Below are 26,804 nucleotides of genomic sequence, written 5' to 3'. Positions count from 1 at the left end.
TGATTTTCTAAAAACAGATTTATTTACAAAAAAAACAACAAATGTTCGCCCCCGTCCCACAAACCCAAACGTCCACTGATTTTTTTATTCATTTTCATTTTTTTGTTGGAATGTCGTCTGTGGCTGAGGTTGGGAATTTACCACCCGGAGCAGACGGCCAGTGTTTTTCCACCATGACTTTCCCGGTTGTCTAATGACCCAGCAGGACAGAGAAGAGCCACACAAACAGGTGGAGGTGAGGCTGAAACTATGACTAATTAATGCACAGTAAAATAAAACATATCCTCCATTCTGCTGGGATCAGAGTCAGCAGAAAAATCAGGAATTGCGTCCTTTTGTTTCCAGCTTCATGGAGCAGCACAAAAATGTATTTCCACAGGTTTGTGTTTACGAACGTTTCTGCGTGAGCCATCCATAAAAAACTAAAGTTCTCTTCAGTGATCTGTGTCTTTCCTGCGCAGGCGTTACCTGATGGTGTGAGTAAAAATGTGGCTCCCTGCTGGGCGGTTAGAAAGCGTAACGGGTGCGAATGTCCTCCAGCTTCTTGGAGACTTCGGGCGGCGTTCGGTCCAGCTCCTCCGCCACGCTCTTCTGCTTGTGCGGATCCATGCTGTTGAACTGCTCACACAGATCGCCGTCGATCACATTCTGCAGGAAAGGAACGAACCAAAGATTAAAACGTTTCTGGTTTGGACTAAAACTTGATTTCTTTCATTTTTCTGTTCCAGCAAAAAGCTCATCAAAGATCTGAAGAGAGGTTTAATGTCTTCAGGGACAGATCGCTGCTGATCCGAGGCAAACTCATGATCTGCTCAGAAATACTCCAATCCTCTAAACTTTTCCACAACTTATCGCATCACAACCACAAATCTTAACGCACTTCAGCGGGATTTTATGACAAACAGAAATGAAGCAAACCGAAGTGTGAACTGAAGTCTAATAACGGCAAATTAAATTCAGCAACTGCTTCACAAGCCAAGTCAAGAGTAAACTGATTCCCTGAGAAAGGCGTTAAAGAGAGAAAGAGAAAAAGACAGAAAGAGTGAGAAAGAAAGAAAACAAGAGAAAGATGGAGAGAAAGAAAGCAACCGATAGCAGGAGACAAAGAAAAAGAAAGAAAGAAAGAAAAAAAGAAGAAAAAAGAGATCTTTAGATGAACATTTCCTCTTACTCTGCATAACAAATTAAGCAAACCAGAAAATTGGTTTTACAAGGTACTGAAAGGTGTTAAAAAGTGTTTTCCCCTCATTGTTTTATAAAGTTGCTGGATAATACGAAGCCACTCCAGTAAAAACACACCAACCTTCACGGGGAAGTAGTAGGATCTGAAGCTGAGGTGATCTCTGCCGCACAGCGGAGGAAACTCGGAGCGCATGTGCATCTCCAGGTGCTGGAAGAAGTCGTGATCCTGGAGAAAAGATGGAAAAACGTTCAACATCTGAGAAATATTTCAGGAAAGACGGTTGGCAACGTTTAATACAAAAAATAAATAAATTTAAAATGAAAATGTTCTACATTTTCATCCCTCATTTCAGAAAGTCAATCATTAAACCCAATCATCACAGAGTGAAATATTCAGTCCTTTTTCTTTAGAACTAATTCTTGTAATTCTAGACAAGGACTTGACTTGTAGTCCTTGTTGTTCATTCAAGGATTTCAACTGTGTAATTCTTTAATGGACTACACAGCTGTCTGTTTAAGGTGGCTATCAAAGCAACATGAACTTCCTGAACCACAGGCTGATCTTCTCCATGCTACACCGCATTGATGCAGTAGCCAACATTTGAATGCACAGAAGTGACATTTCTGTTAAAAATCACATTTTTTTTTATTGATCTTATGAAATATAAAAAAATTTTTAAATTCTCTATGAGCAAAAATCATCAAAATTACAGGAAATAAAGGGACTCTTTCTGAAATGAAAGATTAAAAGGGATTATTTTTTCCTCTATATTTTTTGACATGTATCTGTGTGTAGCAGAAGTTTTACCTCGTGTGACGTGAACGGCACCAGAATGCCGATGCCCCCCGACAGCGTGGTGTACACCAGCGACTCCGACCCTCCGGGGATCAGAGTGGTCTTCTGCAGCGACAGCACCGTCTCTCCGATGTTGTAGTTCACCACAACCTCCGCCTGGAGACCAACAGAAAGCCACAGGTGACTGTGCTGCCCCAGAAACTGCCGGCTGAAAAACTACAAAGCACCTGGCTTCAGCCGAGGATAATCGATGACATCACGACGGCGGTCAGATGCAGCAATTTTAGGCCTCAGAGGCCTTCAGCATCTGAATGATCTGGCCGCACATTAACGGCCGCATCCGAGCCGGGGTCGACCCAGTGTTGGGTTTAATCCGATATTGCTCGCCGCAGTTAGAGGAAGATAAGCATTGGGGCACAAAGGTGGCATTCAGCGGCGGCAAAACCTCAGGACTGGTCCGGTCGTAAGTGACGCTGATGCCATGAGACCAGAGGGAGCAAAGCTGATGCTAAAACAAAGCCTGTGGTGAGACACAAATAAGCAGAGACCGCAGATGCCCTCTGATGCCGAACAACGGCGGCTGTGTGTGAAGCCGCCCCGTGACGGGTAGCGAAGACCCCCGAGCGGCACGGGAAGACCACGGCGCTGCGTTTTGATCGCAGCGGTCAGAGCGAATGGATATATGAACACGTAAACAAAGCCGCCGCAGAACCCTGCCCCATAGAGGCCAACTGAATGTGGGGCAAACGGAGAGGAGAGAAAATATTCTGCTGATGGAAAGATCATCTGGTCTAAAAATGAGGCAAATCAAGAAAAACAAAGGGCTTAAATAAATAAAAATAAGTGCAATCTTCTTTACTTTTAAAGGAAATGTAGCAGACAAACTAATTAAAGGGGCGATGTTGTGTATTGTCCAAGCAGACAAAATTTTATAGCTTTATTTTCATATAATTTTGACTTTGTCATATGACTTTTGGTCTTGTACTGCTACGACTGTATTTTTGTAGTATTATGACTTCACACTTGCAAAAAACAAACAAAAAAAGAAAACTAATATATCTAAACCTGACACTTATATTGTGCCATAGATTTGACTTGAATTTAAAGTCCAAAAACAAATCCTGATTTTCCAAAAGTAAAATCTTCAAAAACCAAAATTGCAATTGATCAATAAAAATCAATTTATGTTCCAGCTTCAGTTTGATATGAGCAGCATTTTCATGACAACGGAAGGTAACATTCTAGTTTCTAGAGCAAATATTTCAGTACACTTGAAATAAAACTAACAAGGCAACTTTTCAGCAAGAAATAGGAGCTTGTTTGAAGTCAATAATTCCTTAATATTGGTGAAAATGTTCTAGTGTCACTGTCATATTGTTTCAATTATGGGAAAAATGCCTTGTTATGAGACAAAACTATAAATATTCTTTTTGTTATTGTGTCTAAATGGATGACTGATGCTTTGTTGTTTTGTGGTTCAGTAAATTCACTTTTTGAGGTCAATTTGGAAGATTTTTTTCTTCCAACTACGCTTTCTTATTCAAACTTTTTGTTTATGCAACATGTTCATTTTAAACTGTAAATGAACAAAAATATTGTAAAAAAAAAAAAAAGAAGAAAGCTTTATTCCTAAAACCCAACAGTAACAGTTTCCATTCGGACGACTCGTCTTCGGCTTCACACACAACATTTTGTGGACAGACAGTCGTCCCTTTCATTTCGCCCTGTGTCCGCCTGACCGCGTTTTCTCACAATAAATTAATCAAATGAAAGAGGAATGCTTCTAATTTAATGTAAAACTCTCAGAAAGTCGAGCCGACACACAACATTCTCGGCGTTTCCATTCATGGTTATAAATAGAGCCGCAGTACATTTCCAAATGAATCAACGGTGCAGGGGACAAACACTGGAACCAGCTCATCATGTCTCAACTGGAGGGACTTTCCCACCCTGTCTGCTACCTAAACAGATCCTGACCAGCTCCTCAAGTATGCGGCTGAGCGATGCTGCGAGGAGCTTCGACCTGCGGTTGGTGGAGGTCAGAAACAATGCAGGAAGCAGATCAGAGATTTCAACCCCAACAGTCAAACAGTTTTCTCTTCGGTTTCTGTGTTTCTCTGAGAGGTTTTGTTCTGTTTAGCTCCAACTTTGGTCTCTAATTTAGCCGTTTGCTGCGGCGCATGAACGGCAGGGCTCCAGACTTCTACCTGTGGTTAGGATCTGACCCTTGAAGGCCCAGACTGTCACCGTGTGGATAAATGGATTCAGAAATGCTCAGTGGACTCACAACTCGTGAGTCCACTGAGTCAGCAGATTCTGAGACGCTCTGGATAATATCAGGGTTGAAACAATTAATCGCATTAATCATGATTAATCACAATATTCATTAGGAAAATGAAAACCAATTAATCACGATTAATTGCAATTCATCGTGATTAATCTGGATTAATCATGACTAATGATTAATCAAAAATTTTTCATAAGGAAAATGAAAATTAATTCATCATGATTAATCGCTACATCTGATGATGTGTAATGAAACAAGTCAAGATCCAGACCTTCTTGTAAGCGACAGTTCTTCAGATTTTCTAAACATTTTTTGTAGATGTTCGACTTTGACCAAAGAACCATTTAGAGAAAAAAAAAGACTCTTCAACTCAAATGGACATCAATAACAAAGTAAAAAATTTAATTCTAATTAATTTAGCTTTTCAGATCCTTCATCTGTAATTGTCTGCAGAATTGATCCACGTTTTATCAGGTTCAATAAAGATGTAACGGGGTGTACTTTCTTTTCATCACATCTATGAAATCTGCTTTTTTCCCTCGTTGTAATTTTTCTTCATTCCATTTTAGCCAAACTTACTGACCCAAAAAGTATGTAATTACTGTGTGAATGAAAATAACTTAACAAATCAATAGTCGGAGATCAATATTTCCTGTTTTTCTGTATGACAAATGAAATAGATTGCTGTCAATTAATTGTGACTGATCAATTATTGAAATAATCATCAACTAATTTAGTAATCGATTGATCATTAACTAGAGTACACAGACTAAAAAAAGACCATTTGGTGACCAAAAAACATATTCAGAGCCGTAATTAAGCCGCAACTGGACAGAAAATATACACATTTTGTATTTAAGATAAAAACATCTTCATCTGTCAATGTTTTACCCAAAACTCAAGTGGCATTTTTTGATTCACTCAGTTCAAATTCATTAAAGGGATGATGGATTATTCCATTTTAGGCAATAAAATGCTTATTTTAATATTTTAAAAAGAATTGATTTGTTTATATTCATCTTTTAATGAATTTCTAATATTGTATAGAAGAGGCTAAAATCTGCAGAATTTGCCAGTTTTATAAATCTGGTTAATCGATTAATCGTTGGAATAAACAATAGATTAATCAATTTCTAAAATAATTGCCAGTTGGAGTCCTAGATAAAATTTCTGGGCCAGCTTGTGCAGGTAATTGTTTATTCGCGTATTATTTAGACATTATTCTCATAATTATTATAATTTATTTTTCTTAGCATGGTCCTAAGACTCCAATGCGTAAAAGAGACTCAATTGGTGAAGAACTTTTTTTTTCCTCTTACTTTCTGTGATGCTCCGTTCAGGAGACCTCGATCCCACAGGGCCTTGTTTCCTGTGGGGTCTTCATCCACATCATCACTGGTGTTGGGAGGAAGACGCACCTGAGAAAACAAACCACAGAATTAAGACGTATTTGTCTTCTCATCTCGTTAAACCCCCCACGGGTCTCCAGATGGTTCAGGATTCTTAGAAGAACTCACATGAGGGATACATTTTCTATTTGGACTGGGGTTGAATTTAGTACAACATGCTGGAACTACAGACATCAGGTCTTGAATTACAGTGTGGGAATGTATGGATCACACACGGAAAGTACAAGAAAAAAGTCCTAAAATGGTCCAACGTCGTTAGCGGAAACAAATGCTAGAAAGCTCTAACAACAACTTGATTAATGAGAATTATTACAAAGCATTGTGTTCATATAATCAGCTGTTTGCTTCAGGAAGTGGAAAGAGGAGAAAAAAAAGAAACAAGAAGAAGAGCATCCTGTTCCAATATGAAGGTCCGTATTGTTGCACTTACGATGCTGATGTTGCCAAACTTGTCGGCAGAAGCCATGGTGTCGTAGTCGAGCAGACAGGCCGTCGTCACCCAGCGGGGGTACGTATCGTCGGCAAAGATGATTAGTTGGTTCTCGTTGCGCCGGTAACGGACCCAGAACAGGCTTTCCTGAACGTCGGACACAATGACACGCTGGCCAATGGTGTAGATGCCCGTCACCAGGTTGGGAACGTGCTGCAGGACAAAGCAAAGCAGTGAGATTTCTGTGGCGACAGCTTCAAAAATGTAACTGTTATGCACATGGTGGGACTTCCAGCATTCATGAGTGCTCAATGTGAACAAAATGCATCTTGACTGGATAAAAATGGCAGTTTGTGTGCATCCTGAAAGATTCGCAAACACATTGAAAAAAATTTGCACTTTTTTTCAGCAGTTTAAACTTCTTCAACTCCGACAAAGTTCATGTACAGAACCCAGACTCTGAGAACAAAAGCTATCAACGCTTTGATCTGAAAAGCTACTGCAGCTCAAACACTTTATCTATTGTAAACTGAGTGAAGTGTAAAACTAAGTGCTATGAAATCAGTTTTGGTTCTGTTGCCATAAGTTTCCAAAATTCCATTTAGCATAGTTTTAATATATTTTTATGTTGTTCTACTGAGAATACTATGACGCCGTATTAGGGCCATTTTAGATAGATTAGACATTTATTCCTCCTTTTCTCAAATGGAAGAATCGATTTATAATAGTTTAGTCTACTTCACATTGTCAGATAGGTTCTATATTATAGATTTCTTGATTTTAGAGTTGTAAGCTGAAGTGAGCTTTCCAAACCTTGTGATTAATTCATGCTTTAATAACAAAGCAACTACATCATTTTATATCAACTGAGATTTGTTTGAAGATTTACAGACTTCAACTGAAAGAAAAACAATTTGTAACAATCTGTGCTTTCCACAGCATTGTACAAACTACAAATCACTTCAATCTATTGTGCAGAGAAACACACCGGGGAAAAAATTACCAAAGTGCTATAATGGTCAGGTAACAACTAGGATGAAGATTTCAAAGTAAGTGTGGTTTTTTTTTTATCTCTCTCGTTTCTGCAGCAGCTTTGAGATTAATGTAAAAGATGAGTTATTATTCAGAGCGATACGTGTCTTCTCACAGACAAATCAATTAGTCGTGGGTGAGCTAATAGGCAGCTGCACAGAGAGACACCTCAACGTCTCAACCAAGGCCTCTGAGTTCCACCCTCCAAAGAGCTTTCAGTAGGTGGGAGACATCAGAGAAAACCGTAAATCACTTATTTCATCAGGACTTTAAAGAATGACCGTACAGCTGTGGTCAGAAGTTTCCATCCACATTTCACGTTCAACAACGTAACATTAATTTTGGTCTTTTAAGATTTAGTTCACTCGTTCTTGTTCCAGGTGGAAGCGATCAAACAACACACACCTGCTGTCGTTTTTATAAACACTAAGAGGGATAAAGGTTTGAATTTACTAAAGTTGGACATGGAGTTAAAATTAAAACTAAAGGCTCAAAAACTCACAGCCTGTAAAAGAAAAAAGGTCACACCTTCATCTGCCTCTGATGAGCAAATCACTGAGCAAGAGAAGAAATCAGTAGAGATGCACCGATCCAGCATTAATATCTGTATCAGTCCTGATATTGGAAAAAATTCTAGATTGGATATCTGTGAAAATGTGCCCGATCCATAAGGGCGGATCTGTTAAATCCAATTCTACGCTTAGTGCTCTGAGCAAAATTATGCTTTTTTTATTTTACATTATATTTTGAATTAATAATTGCCCTTTCTGAACCATTTGAAAGATGATTTGTTGCAGTTTATTTATACAACCTGTTGTTTTTGTCAGTTTCAGTTTCTTTACCATTTATTTTATATTGGCTGTTAACCTCCTAATTGCACTGACAAATTAAAAGTTGTTTTTACATGTTTCCCCAAGCTTGTGACACTATTGGTGTATTTAAGTGTGAGGTACTGGCCCACGGTTATTATATAAATTTGTAATTCAGTACATTTATGTTTGTGTTTAAAAATAAAACAATTTCAGTCAATTTAGCTGTTTTTCTGTACCTGTCGACCCTAAAAAAGTGGATCGGTGCATCTCCACCATCAGACCACATGACATTCTTCCAGAGAACTAGCTGAGGTTTAAGACTCAGAATATTTTTATTTATTTATTTTACAGGAAACTGTTTCTTTTCTTACCTTGTTCTCACACTTGCGCAGCAGCTTCTTCTTGCCCATGTCGTAGATTCTCAGCAGTTTTCCGACTCCGACCAGGATGCGTCCCTGGAACGGTGCAATGGCCAGAGGCACGTCCTCCACTGGAGTCTGGAAACACACAGTTCAGGGAGAATAAACACAGGAGGACTGATATGAGTTCCTTTGTGTCACATGCCCATATTTAAACATTTATTGTCTGAAGTGTTTTTTTCCTGCTAAGTATTTTGTCAGCTACACATCAGGTTGAAATGAGCTAGCTTTTCTTTCTGAAGCGACTCTCATCCATAATGTTTACAGATCTGCTCCACCTCACACACACAGGAGTGAAATATTCCCAGATCGGGATTAGGAAGTCTGAGCTACTGGAGACATGCTGCTGGTCTGAACTCACTGCTCCCTAAATAACATTTGGAATAAAGTTTAATGTTAATGACACCAACTGATCAACTCTGGAGTTTTCAATAGGATTCACAGATCTATTCTACTTATTTAACTGAGCATGCTCAGAGAATTTTGATCTGGTTTCTAGTGCAAATATCTTAGTGCACTTGAAGACAAAATAACTCATAATTAGTAATTTTTCAGCATGATATAAGAGCTTGTTTTAGGCCAATAATTCTAAATATTGGTGAAAAAATTCTAGTTCCTTTGACAGATTATTTCACTTACAACTTGGGGAAAATGTCTTCCTATAAATTAATAATCTGCCAATGTAACATGGACTTTTTCACCAATATTAAAAGATTGACTTAACCCTCCTGTTATGTTCCGGGTCAAATTGACCCGTTTTAAAATTTACAAATTAAAAAAAAATAAATAGAAGCATTTTTTTTGCATGAAACGTTTTCTATTTGTCTTAATAGGTGCACTCTAGACATAAGTTGAAAATTTATTCATTTTACACATTTGTACCAAACCCTAGGTCTACTTTTTACATCGATACTGTTCGGGTCAATTTGACCCGGCAGTCAGGTTAAAGTGCAAAAAAAGATTTTAAAATGTCCAATTCTATATGTTTCCTTGCAGTTATGAACCATATTTCACCACACACACACTCACACACACCCACACGCAACCACACACACACAAGCCCACTTTCTCACTATTCTCTTTACTTCACTAGGAAACTGCGAGAAAGCAGGTGTTCACACAACCTTTGACGGGAATCTTTTCTGTTCCCGTGGACAAACTCCACCCACTCTGAGTGACACTCAGCAGAAGTGGAGAAAAACATAAATACTCTCTGCATGACTCATTTATCTTGATTTTAATCAGCGGGTCAATTTGACCCAGAACAGTATGTGTGTCTCAAGTTCAATTATAAAGATCACCCTTTGGTAAAAAAAAAAAAGTATAATATAAAATAATTTACCAAAGGTCAACTTCAAGGAAATTATTGTTTTTTTGTGTCTAGGTTTTTTTCATTGGACATTAAAAATCTAAATTCCATTTTTATGTCCAAATGAGTAAATGAGCAGGTTGTCGTCATTGATCCTTAATTTCTGAGAAATAATAAAACATCATTGCACAAATATTGATTGAAATGGTTAGTATTGGAGTTAATAATCAGATACAAAAATGTTTTGGAGGAATTTTTTGGTTTCTGACACTATTGCATGATTAAACACTCCCTGGGTCAAATTGACCCACGAACATTTTTGCTGTACCCTAGAAACGAACATAACAGGAGGGTTAAAACAAGCTCTCAGGTCTTGCTAAAAAATTACTTGTGTATTAGTTTTGTCTTATTTCAAACTAGACTAAAATTACTTCGTAAGATTTTGTGTTTTGCAGTGCTACCTTTCAGCAATAAACATTTTCCATTTTTTGTTTTTTGGGGGTAAAGGATCAAAACTGGAGGATTCTAAAATGTTGCTTTAAAAAAGAAGCTTTCAGTACAGAACAAGTTTTAATAGAAGGTTAAAAATCTGCGCCGACAGATTTTCTCATAGGAAGCTTCCCAGATGTGATGTTTGCGTGCAAAACAAAACAAAATAATATAGTTGATGACAGAGAATCAGAGATGGGAATCAAAAACCTGTCCTGAAAAGGAAAAACGTGAAAAAATCTGAAACACCTGGATCTTTCTCCACAGGTTTCGTTCAGCACCAGCAGACCGGACGTTATTTGCTGTGCTAAACCACAAATATCCATGAGAGTCTGCCGAGGCGTCTGTCTCGTTTCATTCAGCTTCTTATTTCAGCTCAGAGTTCTCTGGATAAAAAGTCCAAACTGGATCTGTGTGATCGGGCGGAGCGACCGTGGGATCCGGCGAAGTGGTTGGGAAAGTCCTGGAGCTCCGTGAAAAGAAGCGGCTGATGCGGCTCTGAAATACGCTGACTCATCAGTCACATCAGGTGACAAAAGCGCTGATTCACGCCGATCCCCTCCGCCCTGATCTGGTTTCTGGGGAAATGCCCAAATCAGCCGAGATGCTGTGGGCTTCTATGCCACCAATAAAGGGGCAGTGTCATGTACAATTTACTTTTTTGAGCTTTTTATATCATGTTATGTTATTCCCTCGTCAAACCCATACCTGGAATGTTTAATCTCCATGGCAACCATTCAGCTGTGGAAAACGCCTGGCTGCACCTAGCTCTGCCGGGTCCTCTGAGCTGCAGCTTTCAAGTTTCTACCTCACAGAGCAGCCTTCCCTGTTACTCCCCCACTCAGCTCCTTCAGACTAGCCGGCAGCAATTAGCAAACACTGCGTGGAACTGCACATCAGCTAATTTTATACAAGCTTCTTGTCAGTGAAACGCTGTTAAAGGGTCAATAGAGGAGCCATGTTGTGGTGACTTCCTGAAACCAGAGTTTCACAAAGAGCAGGAGTTTCTTAAAGAGACAGAGGCCCAATTTCAAGGCGTTAATTTCCGAAGTCAAATTTCTTGTAAGTCAGATTTAACATATTGCATTTTTATAACAATTAAAGGTATCCTTGACTGTAGTAAACGATTATTTTAGTAATCGAGCAGTCTATCAATTATTCAGATGGTTAATCGAGTAATCGAATAAAAAATTGTCCCATTCTGTAGTTGCTACTTAAGGTCCAATATAAAAGAGAAAATGCCAGTAAAAAAATTTTTGTTCTTTTTCTCCAAGAAGAAAACATTTTATCACCCTGCTAGTAGCGCTCCGCATTAATTAGCAGCTCATTGGCAGAAGTGACAGCGTTGCGCACAGACCTGTAGCAATAAATCAATCAGATGATTGATTTAAGCTCTATAATTTCCATTTGGATGATTTAAACTGGATGATAAAAGTCCACAGTGTAGTGATTTGGTCTTAACTCGCCGTTTTTTGAAGAACAATTTTGCTTACAAAGACTTCATCATTAATTTTATTTGTTGTTTAATTTATTTATTTTGGATATTTAAAATGTCTTCCAGTTCCAGTATTTAATGATGATTAAAGTTTAAAGTTTATTGAGCTTTGAGAATGTGTTCTTGCTTTATTATTATGCCATTACTATTATATTACTTGAAAATGGTCTAAAAAACAAGATTATCATTTATCGCAATAAATTCAGGAACAATTTATCGTCCAGCAGAACTTATTAATGTAAAAGGCCTACTTGTGCAACACAAATAATCATCCAGGTGCAACACATGGCATTAAATAGTAAAACATAATTAAACCTTGAGAAATTTGAAAAATCAAGGTACTCAAATCATTCGATGAATCATTACAGTTCTAATTGATTGTGCTATAAATGCCACTATGAGACTGGAAAATACACAATACCGCCCCTTCAAGACTTAGATGGGAGTAATTTTCCCTTTTCTTCATCCCAAAACACATTGCTCCATCTTTTCCACATGTACAGCTAGCAGACATGATCGGCCTGCATCAGAAGCAGCTGCTGCAGACTCGAGGTGACCGGGTCAAACATCAGGAGAGGGGAGCAATTTAACCACATGGCAGGAGATTTGTCATCACAGGCAGAGGGAAGGAATCCCAGATGGAAAGCTATATTATGGAGGTGAGCACATTCCCAGTTATCAAACCCACCTTGTGCACAAACTCCAGCTTCTCCCCTCCGGCGGTGAGGCGATACGTGTAGATGAAGCCACCACCGACAGATCTGGGGTTGAGGATCATGTCTCTGGCGACTCCCACCAGGACGTACCAATCATCGCCGGTGTTAGGGAAGCGGCACACGGCCACACTGGGAAAGGGGAAGAAGAAGAAAACCAGTGAGAAGGATTCTGACGGGTGAGGAAAGTGAGATGGGATGCGTTCCATTCTGCTCACCTAAAGGCAGCTTCGTTCTGCTCCAGCTGCACCTGATCCAGAGTGGAGCCCTGGATGGGGTTAACCAGTCGCACCAGTGAAGCCCACTGACCCGCTCCGGCTTTAGGCGCGCCGAAAATAGCTTCTGGGAGGTTCTCGTTCAGGAACGCCGCCGCCATCTCAGCAGCCAGCTCTCGCTCATCCTCACCAGCCGCCTCCACCATCTCCTGCAGGGGAACCAGAGGATTACAGCGTTCCTACAAAAACTTCCACACCAAACATCCATCAAACCTCCTCACTTTTAACGACATAACAGCAAATGTTACCAGAAATTTTTTACAAACCTTACATACACCGATTGGAGTTTTCTGGCTGATTGTCAATTACAGATATTTAAAAAGTCTGATTTGCCAATACTAGCAAATACCAATACAAATTTTTTTTTTGTTTGAAATTTTGCTAAAAATATTTAAAAAATCGTTGAGTTGGTAACATTGGGTGACTATTAACTGCAAACATGCAGACATGACCATGTGGGCCAGTCTATCAGTCAATCCTCTGATTGCAGAGCGGGAGAGGCCAGTGGCTGGTTTTTAGATCTTTGCTGAGGTAGATAAGATTGTTTTTCTTTTTAGAAAGAGTAAAAAAAAAAAAAGGCAAAAAAGTGATTAAAATTGGATCTGGTATAAAAAGCCCCCCCCAAAAAACAGAAAGTTGTTCGCATTTCTTGCTCCTCATTTGGTTCACTTGATGGCAGAGAGATGAGGACTCGAATCAGAAATAAAAGACTTGACTTGGACTCGCCTGAGTAACAGCTTTAATCTCGTGTTTTATTTTGAAAGGATGAGGTCGATTATTAGCCAGTAAAGTTTTATGTGATGTTGATAACTCCTAACAATTTGTTCATGTTAGCTGTAGCTTCATAATAATGACCACATGACTTGGTTGGGCCTTATGTCGATGGATTGAGGATAATCTAAGTAGGAAACACAAAGTAACAAAAATAAATCCTGAAGAAGTCAACAGTCGAGTCTTAAATAAGTCGGAAACTCTTCGCACCTCAGCCATCTGCTGCTTCCTCTGAGCTTTGGTCGTCTCGGTGTAGGCGTTGTGGTCGGTCTCTATCAGGATGAGGTTGTTGGTTTCCGGGTGAATTACAAACCTCCGGGGCGTATACTGCAGAGGAAACGCCACCTGGTTGAACACGGCCCCCAGTTTCTCCAGAGCCAAAATCCTGCAGGAAGAAAAATGACATTTTTAACTGGTTAGATTTACCTCTGCATGAACCAATCAATAATAATAATAATCTGTTATTATTATTGTTACATTATTTAGTGATGGAAATGCATTCAGACTTTGTACTCAGATTTTATCTTCTTATCATAATAAAGTTCAGAAAAATAGCAAAAATGTGTTTTTACTTAGCCTGAAGGAGAATCAGAAAGTAAATCAATCAATTTTAGAAATTATTTATTAATCCCAAAGGTTGATAAAGCAATTCAAAGTTCTCCTGTCTAACCAGATGTTACATTTATAAAACTATATTTGAATTCAGAGTAACAAAAGAAAATTGAACAAATGCTTTATGGCTAACATGAAACTAGAAATGCTATCTAAATGTAAGCAGAACATAGATGCTGTTTAGCACAAGAGCCTAAAAACACCTTAAAATGTAAACACTATTTTGTTGTTGTTTTGAAAAAGTAAAAACAAACAGTGACGTCTTTCTATGCTTTTAATACAAATAACCACTGCACATGGTGGGAGGTTTAGAAGAAAATGCTTTTATATCAAATATTTAATAAATATTAGAAGGTTAAAGCTCAAGATTGGTCACAATTTCTGATCAGTGCATCACTGTCAGGGATTATTAAAATGTTATTTGCATTTTTTTGGGGTGTCAAATAATGGTCAGAGCCTTAGCAACCACAGAAATTAAAAGTTTGAATAAGATCCACAACAAATCCAAATGATTTAGCATTTCATGGGTTGTTAGTAAACCTGAATCTTACCTCAGAGTGTTGGTGGAGATGGCCACGATGCCTTCAGGGCATTGCTCTGAGGCAAAGCCGGACGCGTACTCCAGCGTTTCATAAGAGAGCGGCGTCAGATGGAAGCGGGACTGATAGGAGTAGCTGAGCCACGAGCGGCTGGACATGGCCAGAACCTGCCAGGAAGACAAAAACAGCTCACTTGTCCACAGGGATTAAAAAATATTTTCAGCAAAACAAAAATATTTACATATTTCAGCTCAATGTTTCATGGTGATAAATAAAAGTGACATACGGCCTCCTGTCCCTGCATCCGGACTCTGAACAGCTTGACTGGACGGGACCCCAAGTATCGGGTTCTGGTATCCGACAGGTCACCAGTTACCGGGTCCAATACTGTCCTCAGCAGAACACCGTTCTACGGGAAAGAAAATAAAAAACATTTAAACAAATGATCAATCACCACGTTATTCAGATTCAAAACACAAAACATATGATCCAACATGTCTGCTGAGAATTCTGTTTGAAATAAACTTAAAAATACTTTTTAAAAAATGCATTAAAAATGCAAATAATTCAATTCATTTTGGCTTAATTACTGCTCTGAGTGTGTTGTTTCAGCAAATGGCCGTTTTTTTGAGTCTGTATGCTCTCCAGTTAATGATTAATCGATTACGTAATTAGTTGACGATTACTTAAATAATTGATTCAAATGTTTTATCACTAGTTAACGGTTTTGAAAGAACAATGTGTGTTGGGTTTTCTTCCTGGATGTGGATAAATTAAGAAGGAATACCTGCAGGCCGATGTTCAGGTAGAGGAAGCCGATGGTTCCTTTATCTCCGATTTCATCCTGTTTCTCAACGCCTCCCATCTCGACGATACACAGGCTTTCCGGCTGAGCAGGAAGCGCCTGCATGCTCAGCGGCTGCAGACAGTCCTGAGGAGGTGAAAGTTTACAAGTTACAAACAAAACTGAGGTGGAAAAACCATGACTGCAGTTTTCAACAACATCTGCACAGTTCATCTAATTATTTTTCCAAGTCAAATATGATGTTCTGCATTAAACTGTCAAATTTCAAACCAGGCCAGTTGCAAAAAGTCTAAAAAGTTCATGTGAATGACAAAAACTGCTCTCTGGAATTGACTTGTAGTGATATATGCAGCTGGATTGGAATAAAATCTGTTGATCCCTAAAGTGCTTCATTTGGGTCAGCAGGGAAGCTTCATGCAACATAAACCTTTTTCTTCTGGGAAGGAAGGAACTGCTAAGACACACTGCTGGCCTGAGAAGACAGAAAAACACAATCCATCCTGCAGGAAACTCAAGCCCAACATTTTGGAACAATTTCTGAAGTCATCCTGATGTTTGGAAAACATCAACACGTAAACTATCTGACTGAATCATTGGATCTTTTGTCTTTCATCTGCAAACCATCCTTAACTAAGAGGATAATGCAACTTAAGTCACACCTCAACAAACAGACAATAAATCAGCTTTAGAAGCTCCCAAAGCGCAAAGCCGCTCCACAGGATGCTTCACTCTCAGCCAGGTGTTTGTGTCGTACCGACGGGTCCAGGGAGATGATCCGGACCGTGTTGTCCACCAGGCCCACAGCCAGGAAGCGGGAGCGCTGCTCGCCAGGCGGGACGTTGGCCAGGCTCATGCAGACCACATCTGCAGACATCTCCTTCCGCTCCGTGTATTCGTTCAGCTGGCCAGACTGCAGACGAAGCAGAGGCGCGTTATGAGCCCCGAACGCAGGAAAAATACCCACTCAGGGTGGGTTCTTCCACACCAGGCTGATCAGCTACAGCCACTGACAAAGACAACTAGGCCTGCAACTAATGATTATTTTAGTAATCAATTATTCTGATGATTAATCAGATAGAAAATACATTGGCACATTCAGCATATTTTTCAATTAATCATTTAAGCTTTTATTTACAATATAAGGAATAAATTAAAAGATGCAAAAATAAATAATTTTCTCATATAATGAACATTTTATTGCCTAAAATGCATCAACATAGCATTTCTTTAGTAAACGTTTATCACTTGTAGGAAAGGATTGACCTGCAGCTAAAAAAATTCTTCTAATAACATGAGAAGTTCAGCTCTTTCTGCTAGACTTATCAATAAAGCAAAGGGCTGATCTGTCGATTAGTATTTTGGTTGACAGATTAATAAATTTTCAGAATTTAAAGAAGCTAAAACTGCATCTCGAGGCGTTCTGGGCGGAACATATTTACAGACAAGGAAAACTTTTTATGTTAAATGCAAACATGTATATATTTTTATGTAGTTTTGGATTAATTAGAGTCTGTATACTCCAGTTAACAAATACTTGATTACTAAATTAGTTGACGATTATTTCAATAATCGATTCATCATGATTAATCTGATTAATAGTTTCAGCTCTATAGACAAAATTCCTTTTTCTGGAAGTTATTCTCTATATTATTATATACGAGATGTTTCAGACTGCAGTGTTTTTAATTGAATATTTTAAGGCAGGTGATTCATTTATGCTGACACCATCCTGGTTGGACAAATGCAAATAAACACATATCTAATGTTTGGATGCGGACAAGTAGTTAGAAATATGTTTTTTTAAATTGTGACATGGACTTCAGAAACAGGAAACAGGAAACAGCACCATATATGGGCGTAACATGGTGAGTAATGAAGGCTTTCTGAATGTATTATATACCAAAAGGATGGTGGTGTTTTTCATTCCCCAGTTCTGTTGAAAAATGTTAAAGGACGGTGTTGGAGTAGATGAGGGAAAAACTTTCCTAATGTTAATCAAGACAGTCATGAAACAGATTGCCTTGGTTTTACATTATTTAGACACGTTAGTGGGAATAAAACCTGCTTTTAGTTCTTCTAAATCTTAAATCTTTCGGTCCAGGACTGTTTGGACTTTCTCGGTACACAGCTATAAGTCTAGCACACTTCGCCTCACAACAGCATCATCATCCTTCAGATCATGTTCAGCCTGTCCGAATTTTTTAAATGCTAAATCTGGGCTTTAAAGAATAATTGATCCATAAACTTAGACAGTGTTAGTGCTAAATAAATTGTAAAAATAGAACATTTCTGTTTTCTTACCGGGTCCATCTCGAAGTAGACGAGTTCTCCTCCGGTCAAAGCGATGACGACCTGCCGCTGATTCACGGCGCAGCGGACAATAGTTTTTTTCCCAGGAGTTTTCCACTCGTTCACACGCTTGTCCGCTCGAATATGACGAATGCCGTCTGGGTAAACCTGGACGAGGCGGGAAGCGAGAAAAACACAAGATGAAACACTTCCAAACTCCTAACACCACCATGAACGCCTGCTTCAGGGAAGAAACAGGCCCACCGCAGCTGTTTCCACTCTTTTACACACTGCAGAAACTGGTTACTGTAGGCAAAAGGTCAGAGGTCAATAAGTAAAAGTATCCTCATGCTGTGTCTACAGGTATCCAGTGAACACCCACCTGCACGAGGGCGTCTTCGCCCAGCAGGGAGCAGGACAGAGTGGGCGTTGTTCCCAGAAACCCGGAGTCTGTCACTTCCTCCACGGTTTCTCCGATGGACAGAACCAGCGTGGCGTTGACGAAAGACACGATGATGTAAGCGTCGAACTCATCTGAGGAGCAGAGGAAGATCAAAAACCTGAAGCTTTAAACGTTAAACAGCCTCAGGCCTTCTTCATTTAAAACAATAATTTTCTGTCTCATTTGTGGCCACCAGAGGTCGCTGTTGGCAGGAGAGAAAAAAAATCAAGCACTTTTCAAACATTTTCAAGCAAGTTTTCAATCTTTTCCATCTACTTTGGAGACAAAAACAATACAAATGAACTAAAACAGAAAGCTTCAATTCACTATTTATTACTGCTAATAATATATAATGATTAGTATTCAACATTCTAAGTAAACGTAAAGTATAACAAAATGTTATACTTTACGTTTCAATACATCTGACTGGTCTGAGAAAGTTACTTAAAAATCTCATTGGGTAAAAAATTATTTTGGTAATCCTAAAATAAGATAAATTTGATCTGATTTAACTTCAGACTGTAAGAAAAAATGTGTCTCTTTTAATTATCTTTAAATATCTGGTTTCATCATAACGCTCTCCAAATGTAAACTTTAAATCAAACATTAGATTGAAGTTATTACAAACATTCCAGTTTGAATATCAAGAATGTTCAAGGATTTCAAGCACCAGTATGAGCGATCGGATAGAAAGAAAGAGCGATTCACAAGTCATAGAAAAGAGTTGGAGAAATAAATAGAAACGAACTGTAAACCGCCACTCTAGAAAAACAATAAAACACATGATGTTGAATGTCCTGCATTTATTACTACCTCTAAATGCTCATATTTTACTATAAGCAGATATAATGTCTTTATTCTTTGAGAATGCGTTTCTGCTCTGTGCCTGTTTGGTTACCTTCCACGTGCCGGCGTACGGTCCACACGGCGTTGGGGTTACCAGGCAGCTCAGACACAGCCATCTCTGAAACCTGAACACAGAAAAATACACTCAGTTCATCCCATTTCAGTTTTCTTTCACCCACTTTCCAAAATATGACACATTAATTAGATAATACTGAGAGGGGCTAGGCGCTTTGATGACCACACATACCACAACAAGAATTTAAACTGTGAGGATAAACAGAATTTCTCTGTTTAACATCAGTGATGCCCAAATACAGTTTTGAATTATTTGTGTACTCCATTACTTTGGTCTCTTCTGATCAAAACAATGTAAAAACGTGTTATTGATCCTACAGCAGAGACAGACTGGGAGTGCATAAAAATGAAAGAACCAGTTAGGAAAAGTCCAGGCTTGGCTGAGCTGTGACTCTCCACAGCAGGGAGAAACACTTTCTTTGGCCAAAATCACATTTCTGACAACAGAGAAGCTTACTGCGGTTTTCTAAAACTATTGTTCACAACTTATGATAAATTGCTAACAGATCTTCATATTTTTTTATGCGTCTCTGAGGATGAGAAGGGAACTGGATACGATTACAGAAATGGAGCAACAGGAGGAAATGTGCTGAACAGTAACAAGTGTGTCTCAATGCTTTGGCACCGACAGCCTTTACCAGGATGAAATGTAAAAACAGGGCAGCAAGCAACGATTCTTCATTACTTTATTTGATTGATTATTCTCACAAATAATCGGATACTTTATTCTGCAGATTTTTCATTTAACCACTTGAGCCTTTTTTGATACAATATTAAAAGATGCGAATAAGCAAATAATTCAATTCCTTTTTTAAATAAGAAAATAATCATTTTACTGCCTAAAATGCAACAATGTAGCATTTCTTTAATGAATTTGAAAGGGATGAATTTTAAAAAATGTGATGAGTTTTGGGTAAAATATGACAGACAGATGTTTTCATCTTAAATGCAAAATCTATTTCTTATACTTTTGCTTTCATTAGAGCTCTGAATATCTAGCTGTTTTTTCAGTAAATGGTATTTTTCTGAGTCTGTATATTCCAGTTAATAATTAATCAATTACTAAATTACTTCGAGATTATTTCACTAATTGATTAATCACAATTAATCGTTCCAGTCCTAAAACAATGGAGACCTAATCTGTTGAGTAATTTTTGGATTAACTGGCTATTAATTGGATAACAAAAGGTGCTTAATAGGAGATTTTTTAATATTTTTTTTTTTACAGAATTTGAACTAAGTAAAACTAATACATTGTTCTGTTCTGGGTGGAACATGTTTACAAACATTTCTGTTTTACCTTAAATGCAAAACATATATATTTACTGTTATATTGACTTAATTACTGCTCTGAGGATTTAGTTCTTTTAGCAAATGGCCTTTGTATTGTTGATTACTAAGTTAGCGGACGATTATCTATAATTGATTGATCCGATGAATAATTTCAGCCCTAACATAAAACAGCAACACTTTGCCTTTGAGCTGAAATCAGAATATTTCAAAGACTCTTCAGCTTTCATCAGAGAAGAGACATGAAAAGCTCATCAGTTCTTCAGCCGGCAGAGTGAGTGAGGGTCCGTTCTGATCCGGTAGCAGGTTGGGGGTTTACCTCCAGTCCGTGGCGAAGAACCCTCAGTGTGGACCTTGGGCCCCGTCCACAGGACACGTAGAGCTGAGGCGTGTCTTCATTGGCCAAATCAGCAATCTATAGGAAAAACAGATTACAGATCTATGTTCCTTCATCTTATCGAGCAGACCTGATAAATCTGAGTGAAACTAGACGGACTGACCTGACAGGACATGATGGGGGAAAGGTTCTCCTGTTCGTCCACCAGCACCAAGTTTTTGAGCGGCCGAGGTTGAAAGAAGAAAGTGTCTCCCTCCTCCAGCGGCATCGCCGAGGAGAACTCCGGCTCCTCGTCGTCGTCGCCCAAGTGAGCGATTTGGTAGAGATAACTGAGGGGATCAGAGGCAGAGTTTCACTGGTTGGGGAGATCCGACAGAAACGAAGGATGATTGGGTTAAACCAGGAGGAGAACTTACTGGTTTCCAAACTCTGAGGCCACAAACAGGAAGCCGGTCTTCAGGACGCACATGGCTGTTGCCACGGGGATCGTGTCGAAGTATTTAAGCCGGATTTCAGTGACCTGAAAACAGAGATGGATGATATGAACTTAAAGTTTAATCACAATATTTTGTGGTACAGTTACGATAACGATAAAAGTGGAGATAAGAACTATTTATAAATTTTTTTAGATAACTGTATGATTGTGACTGTGTGTCACAGCAATTGCTGTCCCACAAACACAAATAATGAAAAACATTTCCATTGTAATGTGTTTCTTTGGACACCAGCCACATAAAGAAGTGTGATTTGTATCACTAAACTGGACACGGTATCTGTATTTTCAAATTTATTGGCATGAATTTATGCTTTTATTGAACAAAACATTGGAGAAAATAGTAAAAGTTTTGGAGGGTTTTAAACATGATTAATTGGATTTATTGTGACAACAATAAATCAACAGTCTTAGAATAAATTTATCATGATAAATGTCCACCTCTACTTGAAAACACAAAAATTTATTTGAAACATTTATTACCAGAAAACCCATCATAAAAGAAAAAAAAGCTTTTATTCACCATTTCTTCATCGGTCTCCAGCGTGACCTTGAAGATGTCTCCCTGCTCAGTCTGAGCCAGGAAGAAGAACATGGACTTGGTTTTGTGGGTGGCTGAGCAGACAAAGATCATGCCGCGCTCAGGGTCGTCCAGGTCGTTCTGTAGGATAAAAACAGACACATTTTCACATAATCAGCATCAAACCAGTTGCAGTTTAACCGAGTGGCAGCAGGTTGGCTCCCCAGAGGCAGAAGAGTCACAGGACAGCACCGCAGGGTCAACGAGGTCACTAGGACTCACCCTGCGGCGGGGGATGGGACAGCGGATGTCGGGCTGATCCCCAAAGTTCTTGTAGGTGATGTAGTTTTCAGAGCAGATCAGAACGCCGCTGGGTCCGTCTGAACCGCCAGGAACTAAACGGAGAGGAAAGAGAAACAGCAACAGGTTTATTTTCACAGGAATCACGAATAAAACGGTGCCGCCGTATTGGTTACGGTGAAATCTGTGTTGAGATCAGAGAGTTGAATGTTTCTCCACTTCTTATATCAGAGAAGAGACATGAAAAACTCATCACATCTTCAACACTTTGATCAGTCAATAATTTACCCAGTTAATTAATCCATCAATAAAGGTCAGAAGCATTTTTCTGCCTAACGCTAATGTCAGAACATCACTAGTTCGTAAAAGCCATGTTCCAATAAGCAAATTTATTTTTGTAATTCTAAATTGTGCAATTATTTGGTCAGTGGAAACGCAGCTTCTGTGAGCACCTCTACACAAGAAAAGGTTTTTTCTGCTCTCAAGCATCTTTGTATTTTACAGGGTTTCTGCCGGTTTCACCAACTCAGGGTTAAGACTTTTTAAAACCATTATGAATGAAGATTAAGAACTATATCTCAACAGAAATTCAACTTCATCCAGCCAACAGGCGATACATTTGTACTTACCTATGATAGATGCAGAAAGGCTAGCTAGTTTGTTGGTTAGCAAGGGCATGTTAGCAGTGAGTTACTGGTAGCCTCAACCGCAGATGTAACAAATGTATTTATTATTTAGTTAAGTCTATGGCCTCAACTGTATAGCAATGTTAAAAGTATAATTCCAGGAATCTTTGGCTACGTTTTAAACATCCATACCGGTGATGAGGAAGTTCCCATGCTCCTCCAAAGCCTCGCTGTACTTCCGGACCACGTGGTTCAGACCCAAATCCAGCTCATAAAAGGTCAGAGTCTGCTGTGTGTTTGCAGCAGCTTCTCCTGTCGGGTCGTTGTCGGCTTCCTGGAAATAAAAATGCAAAACGAAAAACATGAATAACAGGATTCCTGACAGATGTGATTATTTTCTAATCAACCCTGAATGTGAGATTTTTCTAAGGTCAGAGAAGGTAAATGTTTCTCCAGTGACAGTCAGAGAAGAGACATGACAAACTCATCACACCAAAGGTTCGGCTGTGTGAATGTATAAACTGGTTTCCGTCAGCTCACCTCGTAGTCCATTTCTAAGCAGGCAAACATGGGATTCTCAAAGCCAACGTCGACTCCGACCACGTGATAAACAAGCGTGTTTGCTTTGTGAGCTTCCAGAGGAGACGAGATGGTGAGCCTGGCAGCGGCGTCTCTGTTCAGGATGTAGACCAGCTTCTGCTTCTCTATCGCTCCTGGAAGAAAGAGAAAAAAAAACACACACATTAGATCCATGAAGTTTCCCTTTAACTGGGAGAAGGAGAAGGAAATCCACCACTAATAAATTTACAAGAGATGCACTTTTTTCACTTCCCATACCGATGCAGATATCTAAGATTTAGTAGGAGCTGATACTGAAACGATACAGAAAAACAGCTGAATTGATTTAAAATATTTTTTTTAAACAGACATAAAATTCCAATTTTATTTACTAACTTTACACCAGTACAGCTCACTTAAATACACCTGTAGCTTCACAAACTTGGTCAAACATGTAAAAAGAAAACAACTTTAATTTGTTCAGTCAAGAGTAGAACAGCCAAAGACACTGAAAAAACATTATCTGACCTTGATCAAACATGTAAAAATAAACTGCAACAAACCTTTTTTCTAATGGTTCAGAAAGTGCAATTAAGAATTCTAAGAATAAAATAAAATCAAAATAAAGCATAGAATTAGATTGAATAAAGCCGGCCTTATGGATCAGGCAAGCTGTCACACCCCTCCCCCAAATTTTACAGAATTTTTCTCCGATATCAGGACAGATATATCTCTAAACTTTGCACACTGCGTGAAAGGTACAACACCACCCACCGATCATCACAGCTCTTCCTTTTGGGTCGACGGCCAGGAACTGTCCGGGAACGATGCGCCGGCAGCCGCTCTTCCCAAATGTTTCCTGGTGAACTTTCTCAAACTGATTTTTGGACGGATGGTACTCCAGGATGACGATGCGGCCGCTGTCGCTTCCCACGACGATGTAATCTGCAGAAACAAACACAGGTCACACAGTTACACACACACACTGCGGCTCCTTCTCTGACTGGTGAGCCAACTACAGCACCGCTGGGTCTCAACACTCTTCTGTGTGGATGGTTTTACTGAAGGAAAGAAATTCAAAGTAGCTATTTTCAGTAATGAATTAAGTGACATAAGAAGCTGTCTAAAGAGAACTTTTTGAGAAATGTCAGAGAGAGAAAACATGATTATTGCCTGGAAACAAGAAGGCATTTTGAAGTTATAAACTTTATATCTTTCTATTTTGAAATAAATTCTCGCTCAGAGTTTCTTGATAGCTCTCAGTAAGACAGGTATCAACCTGCTTCAGTCAAAAGGCCAGGCTTCATTCAAATTTGTCGCTAATGTCTAACTTATAGACATTAATAATACTTCCTCCACATCACAAATTAATTTATTGCATTTATGTAGTAACTCAGTTATTGACCCATTAATAGTTCAGTAAATGCCATCAAAGTTTTAAGAAAACTTGCCGTTTAGTGTGCGGTATGGATGCAAGACCTCAATGAATGTTGACGTTTGATAATAAACAGTCTACTCTGTCAAAATTATGAAGTTATCTAAATTGGTGTTGCAAATCAAAATGAAAAACATGTTATTAAATGAAACTACGAACTATTTAAGATAGGATTTGGGATCAAACTTCTGCATTTGAGTGAGCGTTTCCATGACGACATACCTTTAGTTCCTCCTGTGAGCCTGAAGGCCATCAGGGACCTGATGATGCCGAACACTTCCATTGTGAGGAGGGTATGCACCTTTCCCGTGTTCGCATCCGGACGCAATAATTCCAGGATCTTTCCCCTGGAAACAACAATCTCCTGCATCTTGGTTCCTACCAAAACACAAACAGATTAAACTTAATCTGCGCTAAGCTTCCTAAAAATCGTAAAATCACTTCTTCTACTTTAATGAACAACGGAGACAAAGACAGTTTCCAACCAAAAAGGGTTGAAAGCAGCTCAGCCAAATAACCCAACTGAACAGGAAGCAAAAATATGCAGAGTTAGCTCACCTGAGAAGTTTCCATGAATGGCATGAGTGATGCCGGTGGCCCGCTGCAGGGTGATGTTGTAGAGAAACATGGTTCCTCAAGCTGTTGTCCTGTGACGGCTAACGGAGCGCTCAGCCCAGAACTACAAATAAACAGGAAGGAAAGCAGTAGTGGAAGATGTTTTATGTAGTTAGTTACAAAAACAGAAGTTTAACTATGTTTAGCTAAGAGTCCTGCTGGAAAAAGAGTAAAAATTAAACTGAGTAAATCAAATAGAAATGTCAACGGTTACATAAATTTGGGATTACTTCTAAATTACCTAATGAAACATGGACAGTTTACAAACTTTCTCAGATTTATTCAATGCTAGTTGCACAGATTGTGGCCCTAATTATAAATGCTTCACTATACATAGCTTTCCTACAGAATTAATAAACAAAAAGATAACAAACACCACCCGCATTCCATAAATCCATTAATAGAATAGTATTAAATAGAGTAAAAGCTTTAAAAACTGAAATTACAAGAATGTAATTTTCAAACAACAGTCTGTTGCATCTCCATTCAAATACAGTAAGAAAAAAATCATTTAAAAAACTTCAAATTCTTGTTATTGGGTTATTTGGCCTTGTGGATAAGTATTTTATATATTTTTTTTAGATTCTTGAGAAAAAAAGATTTTTTATAGCGCATCTTCTGACCCCTTACATAGCATGCTATGGCCCACTGCGGGCTCCGAGCCCAACATTGAGAACCACTCTTCAATATTCCACAAAACAAAACCAGAACTTTCACTTTTACAAACATCTTGACGTTTTCATAACTCCCGAAGCATGTTTGAGTGGTATTTACTACAAAAAATAACGGCAGCTGTTTCTGCAAGCGCAAAGAAATGTTACTTTTATATTTTTTTAAGTATGTTACTATGGAGCTCAAAATTTACTCATTGAATTTTGCACAACATTTGGGATTTGTAATTTGATCCAGTGTGAAGGGAACTCGTCTGAATGATGTGGTTTTGAATCCGGTGCTGGTCCTGGACTACAACTGGCTTATTTTAGCTTCTCCTTTAGCAAACGTTCAGCTCATTGTTAATGTTTAGCTGCCCGTAACTCCACTAATAAAAAGTTAATAAATATTAGCACACACTCCTGCTTTATAATCAACCTCTGCAGATATAAACAGTGTTTTTAACAGAAACTCGGCCTGCTTGAGTCGAGTTGACCTCCATTTTTACGTTTTTCATACGAAGCGCCACTTTCTGTCAGATGCATCCGCTTCACTGAAAAACAGCTACATTCTACCGCCATACAGCATCTGCTTTGCTCCAAACATACTAAAGATGTGCAAAATAAAATATTTACCTGGGTATTTAATTAGATGTCTGAGATTTCAGCGGATAAAAATCATCCATTCAAACGTTTCTCTGAAGCTTTCCGAAGCCGGGGTCCGTCTTTCCAACGGTCGCCAAAGATAGGTGGCCCTGAACAATGCCTGACTGAAATTATTCTCTGCAGTAACGAAATATGTCCAGCAGATGTCGACAAAGGATAATAAAGTTACGGTACAGTAAATAGTAAAAGGAAAAACCAAGAATTGCTATTTGTTTTGGAAGGGTCCGATTAGGAACTGATCAAAGTCAGCAAAGAAAACATGTATTTGAAAAAATCTTTAAGAAAAG

General features: G+C 38.8%; 1 protein-coding gene across 1 annotated transcript; it reads right to left on the bottom strand.

Moving 5' to 3' along the window:
• Positions 1 to 26,804, bottom strand: sf3b3 (splicing factor 3b, subunit 3). Its single transcript, XM_032580872.1, has 27 exons — positions 26,488 to 26,804; positions 25,145 to 25,265; positions 24,809 to 24,964; positions 23,926 to 24,096; positions 23,134 to 23,306; positions 22,786 to 22,927; positions 21,950 to 22,062; positions 21,671 to 21,808; positions 21,071 to 21,174; positions 20,818 to 20,983; positions 20,637 to 20,732; positions 19,005 to 19,077; positions 18,047 to 18,198; positions 17,677 to 17,832; positions 16,130 to 16,285; positions 15,358 to 15,501; positions 14,857 to 14,979; positions 14,583 to 14,737; positions 13,630 to 13,804; positions 12,592 to 12,797; positions 12,349 to 12,505; positions 8,320 to 8,445; positions 6,105 to 6,317; positions 5,585 to 5,683; positions 1,991 to 2,134; positions 1,304 to 1,408; positions 1 to 648 (listed from the first exon to the last, which is right to left on the bottom strand). Exons 2-27 carry the CDS (start codon positions 25,212 to 25,214, stop codon positions 508 to 510), a joined length of 3,654 nt encoding a protein of 1,217 aa, XP_032436763.1. The 5' UTR covers positions 25,215 to 25,265; positions 26,488 to 26,804; the 3' UTR covers positions 1 to 507.

This window comes from Xiphophorus hellerii, chromosome 2, assembly GCF_003331165.1.
Source record: "Xiphophorus hellerii strain 12219 chromosome 2, Xiphophorus_hellerii-4.1, whole genome shotgun sequence".
Lineage (NCBI taxonomy): Eukaryota > Metazoa > Chordata > Actinopteri > Cyprinodontiformes > Poeciliidae > Xiphophorus > Xiphophorus hellerii.
The sequence above is the reverse complement of the archived record's forward strand: the minus strand, read 5'-3'. Positions and strand labels throughout refer to the sequence as shown.